Source organism: Octodon degus, unplaced genomic scaffold, assembly GCF_000260255.1.
Source record: "Octodon degus isolate 3935 unplaced genomic scaffold, OctDeg1.0 scaffold00005, whole genome shotgun sequence".
Classification (NCBI taxonomy): domain Eukaryota; kingdom Metazoa; phylum Chordata; class Mammalia; order Rodentia; family Octodontidae; genus Octodon; species Octodon degus.
Window position 1 is genome coordinate 8,563,925 of NW_004524581.1, and position 5,046 is coordinate 8,568,970.

At 39.1% G+C, this 5,046-nt stretch overlaps 1 protein-coding gene across 1 annotated transcript in view; it reads left to right on the top strand.

Moving 5' to 3' along the window:
* Ddx21 (DExD-box helicase 21) overlaps positions 1-5,046 on the top strand; it is a 32,774-nt gene that overhangs the window by 17,975 nt on the left and 9,753 nt on the right. The window contains exons 11-12 of the mRNA XM_012515432.2: positions 515-588; positions 4,304-4,463. Of these exons, the coding sequence (XP_012370886.1) occupies positions 515-588; positions 4,304-4,463 (234 nt within the window). The remainder of the gene's footprint in view (positions 1-514; positions 589-4,303; positions 4,464-5,046) is intronic.

The following is a 5,046-nucleotide window of genomic DNA, read 5'->3' on the forward strand; positions in this document are numbered from 1 at the left end:
TTATTCCAGGAATTGGATCCAGGTCCTGGCACTTTCCAGGCAGACTCTTAGACTGCACCATGATTTCTCAGTTTAAATTTGTGTACCTGGGCCGGGGAGATGGCTCAGTGGAATAAGCGCTTCCTTGGCAAGCGCAAGGACCTGAGTTCAATCCCCGGTTCCTCAATAAAATAAAATAAAATAAAAGTGTACCTGGGTACCATAGAGTGTGGCTAGTTGCAGTATGGTTCATGCTATGCAGTAACTGACTTTGTAGTTTGTATATACATCTAAAACTAAAGCTTAATAACTTAAACAAGAGTCAGGGTATGGGTGTAAGTTCCATATGACCAATGTGATCATTTTGTCTATATTAATTGTACTAATAATGATAAAAACTTAAAAATAAAAAGTTTATTTTAACAGTTTATTTGTAAAGTAACAAACACATTTTCATAGATATAAAAATATTAGGAGCTTTCTAATCTTCACAGACATGACTAATGGCCGTTATAAATTATATTATTTCCTATAGGGAATTAAATTTAAACGAATAGGAGTCCCTTCTCCAACAGAAATAATAAAAGCTTCTAGCAAAGATGCCATCAGGTATGTTCCCCTCTGTCACTGAGCTCTGCGTCGGCCCTCATGCCATATGCTGAAAATTGCCACAGTACCAGTTAGGCCTTTTTCTTTGCAGTGCCAGGGATTGAGATTTATGTTCTTTATTTGATATTTGTAACAGTTGAGAATCTGCTTAGATTGTCTTAAGTAGAATTTGATGAAGTAAATGTCCTCATTTCCCCTTGTCTCTGCCTAGTTTAATTTATGTTAGACATTTTAGAAAATGGTATCTGAGATGTGACTGATTAATCAGATTCTCCTTCTGATTTTCGTTTAGTCCCCTGAATGTTAGAATAAAAACTGGTTGTTTTTGTAGTGCATAGGATTGAAACCAGGGCCTCATATGTGCTGCATTTCCAGTCATTTGTTCATTTATTTATTTACTTGTTTTTTGTTTGCTTGGGGGTGGGCATGTCTTGCTTTGTAGTTTAGACTGGTCTTGAACTTGTGATGACCCTCCTATCCCAGCCTCTAGAATACTGAAATTATAGCCATGTGTCACCATGCTCAGCTCCCTGGCCTTTTTTAAAATTTTAAGACAATGTCTTATACTAAGTTGCCCAGGCTGGCCTTGAATTTGAGTCTTCCTGCCTCAGCCTCCAGGGTAGCTGAGATTGTAGGTATATGGCACCACACCAGGTTTTATCATTTCTTTCAAGCTGTAATAAATACCTAAATAGTGAGGAGTGGGTTAACTACTGGTGTCGGGGTTACAGGCATTGGGAGCAAGAGCATTATCTTGTGGGGTTGTCCAACACACTGAAGGATGTTTAGCTCTTTTGGATCCCTGACTTGTTGCCACTGTACAACATTTTCTTGGAGGTGGCACTATGAAAACCAGAAAACACTTTCCATCTGTCTCCTAATGGTGGACTACATCCCCTGATAAGTAGTTACTGAGTGTGAGAATCATTTTTAAGAGTGCTTCTCACATTTACTATCACAGATGTGTGAAGTACTCATGTTAAAAAGGTTTCCTGAGAACTTTTGTGTTGACAGGATGCTTGTATTATAAGAGCACTTGACCACAAGCATCAGATCTTGCCTCTTGCCTTAGAGAGCAGCAGACAAAGTGCAGAAGGATAATGCCCCCTTGGACTATATCTGAAAGAGTTGTTCAGGAAAGAAAGCACAGAAATAATCATGAAGTTGAAATTTATGGGTGCAGCTGTCCTCAGACTAGTTCACTGGGCTCAAAATGTATAATTAGGGCCAGGGAAATAGCTCAGTAAGGGCCTGAGTTCAATCCCCAGTTCCGCCAATAAAGAAAGAAAGAAAGAAAGTAAAAATAAAATTTAAAAAATTTATATTATATTATATTATATTATATTATATTATATTATATTATATTATTTGGGCCAGGTATGGTAGGTCATGGTTGTAATCCCACCACTCTCAGAGGCTAAGACAGTAGGATTGCAAGTTTGGAGCCTGTCTTTGGACAAATTATGAAACTCTCAAAAAAATAAAAGGCTGTGTGACTAGGTCAGTGTGAAGGCTCTGTGTTCAGTTACCAATACTAGGGGGAGAATTATTTGGTCTGGATGTATTACTTTAAATGTGTCTGTTGTAAATTTTAAAAATGGGCAGAGGAAGTCTAATGAAAAGAAACGTTGAATAGTGGTATGTTCCTAATAACTTGGTACAATTCTGCAAATGAAGTTTATTTTTAAATTATGGCAGTGTTTATTTGAAAAAGTACAAGTGAAAAGAGGGGCCGGGGAGGTGGCTCAGGAGAGTAAGCGCTTCTCTGGCAAGCACAAGGGCCTGAGTTCAGTCCCAAATTCTGCAACCAAAAAAAAAAAGAAAAAAGTAAGGAAGAGACTGGCTCTGCAGAATGACCTGGGCCAAGTAAATGAAGCAGAAAGTACACCCTAAAGCTACCTGAGGACACAGCATGCATGGCCTGGCTGGTTTGTTTGGTTTTTTTTTTCTTCCTTGCTCTCTCTGTAAATTCTTTGTGCAGATTAATGGTTTCATTTGGTTACATTTGCATACACACACAGTGGGCTTTGATCATTTTCATCTCATCACTACCTTGCCCCATCCTCTCCTAGTTTTAATGCATATGTTTTGCTCACATTCCCCCATGCTTTTGATGTGATTCAACTTTGAAGTTTTGTTTTTTGTTTTTTTTCAAACTTTCAAGTGTAGAATGCAGTCTACACTTGTAGGTTTGACTTGGCTTGGCTTGGTTTGGTACCAGGAATTAAACTCAGGACCTTGTGCTTGCCAAGCAAGCACTGTACCAATGAGCTATATCCCCTGCCGAGTTTTGTTTCTTGATTAGGGGTCTTGTTGTATAGCTTGGGCTGACCTTGAACTCACTGTCCAGTCCAGGCTGGCCCCAAATGTGTGGTGATCTTCATGCCTCAGCCTCCTGAATGGTGGGATTACTCGCAGTGCCATCACACCTAACTGCTCCCTCATACTTTTAAGAATCCTGGGAACAAGATTCTCTAGGGTTCCAGTTTGGGAGATTTGGGATTAGATAGCTAGGAATTAAAAGAGGGACAAAATGATAGTAGATTATAGCCATGACCTCTGGAGTGGTGGTCCTGTCACAAGAGGATATGATCCCTTTCATCTGTGGGATGTGATAATGATTTCTATAAAGATAATAGCAACCCCCAATCAAATACATAGTTTCATAAAGTCTTTTTTTTTTTTTTGAGCTTAACATGCACGCCTGAAATCCTAGCATTGAAGAAAGTTGAGGCAAAAGGATCAAAGATTGAGATCAGCATAGGCAACTTATTTGGATCTGTCTTAAGATAAAAATAAACCAATAAACCGGAATGGGGATATAGTTCAGTAGTAGAATACCCCTGACTTTAATTGGTAATACTGCAAAAGTAGAAATTCCTGTCGCTGTAAAACAGATATCAAGTCTTTTTTTTTTTTTTTTTTTTTTGAGGTACCAAGGATTGAACTCAAGACCCCTTGCTTGCCAGGCAGGCGCTTATTCTACTGAGCTATCTCCCTGGCTTGCAAGTATCTTATTTCAGAATGTAACAAGTATTTTTTGACTCTTAACATGCTTATAAAACAAAAGCCAAGAATGATGCTTCATGCTTATAATCCCAATATTTGAGGCAAGAAGATTGTCAGTGAGTTTGGGGCCAGTCTGGACTATGTAGCAAGACTCTGTCTCAAAAAACCAAAATAAATAAAAGTTTAACATCATTCTATTTACTTATTTTTGCAGGTTGGGAATTGAACCTGAGGCCTTACACTGACATGTACCCAAGCCTTTAAAATTTTTTGCCTGGTGTGGGCTAAAACTTGGGATCCTGCCTCAACCTCCCAGAGTGCCGGATTACAGAGATTTTTTTTTTGTCTTTGTGGGGGTTTTTTTTGTTGTTGTTTTGGTTTTTGGTGGTACCGGGGATTTGAATTCAGGCCCTTGCACTTGATAGGGAAGCGCTTATTCTACTGAGCCATCTCCCCAGCTCCTGGGATTACAGTTTGACATTACTTATTCTTGTTCGTTTCTTGAGGCACAACTTCTAGGCATGCCCTAACACACATCATTGCTTTTAATGACAATATGACACTTTGTTGTATGTTTTTGTTTTTTGTTTATAATGAGACTATATAAACGCACAGTTTAAAATTACCGGTACTTCTTACAGATTGTGTGTCATGCTGTGATGTTGTCTACTGACCTTTTCCTTAACAAATATACTGTCAAACTCAGGCTTTTGGATTCTGTGCCTCCGACTGCCATTGGCCACTTCAAACAGTCAGCTGAGAAGCTGATAGAGGAGAAGGGAGCTGTAGAGGCCCTGGCTGCAGCACTGGCGCACATTTCAGGAGCTACGTCAGTAGACCAGCGCTCTTTGATCAACTCAGAGGCAGTAAGCATCTGCACTTTTATCATTCGGGGTTTGAGTGGATTTAAGAGGATTCATTTAAGCTTCTTAATTTTTACTTTCTCAACAAGGTGTTAAATGTATTTTACTATGTTCTTAATTTGAAATCCATAAAGATAAATAGATTCATGGTTGCAGGGACAACAGATGAATACCCGCTAGGCCACTTGTAGAAATAAAGTGTTCTGCAGTTCCATATACTATCCAACTTTTATTAAATGTATTTTACAATTGCACTGAGTTGTGCACAGAACATGTATATGCATAAATGTATCATTTTGCCATTATTTCCCTTCTATAGATTGAAGTTTTGGAATTTTTATTGAGATAATTGTAGACTGATTTGTAGTTGAAAGATATAGCTGTGCATGCCCATAATTCCAGCAGTTGGGAGGCCAAAGCAGAAGGATTGCTGTGGTTTTGAGGCCGGCCTGAACTACATGGCAAGGTTCTGTCTCAAAAAGTACCCACTCCCAAAAAGGGAGCATAAAAATCCATTGAGCTGGGTGTGCGTTAGTCCCAACACTCAGGAGGCTGAGGCAGGAAGATTGTTGCGAGTTCCAGGCCA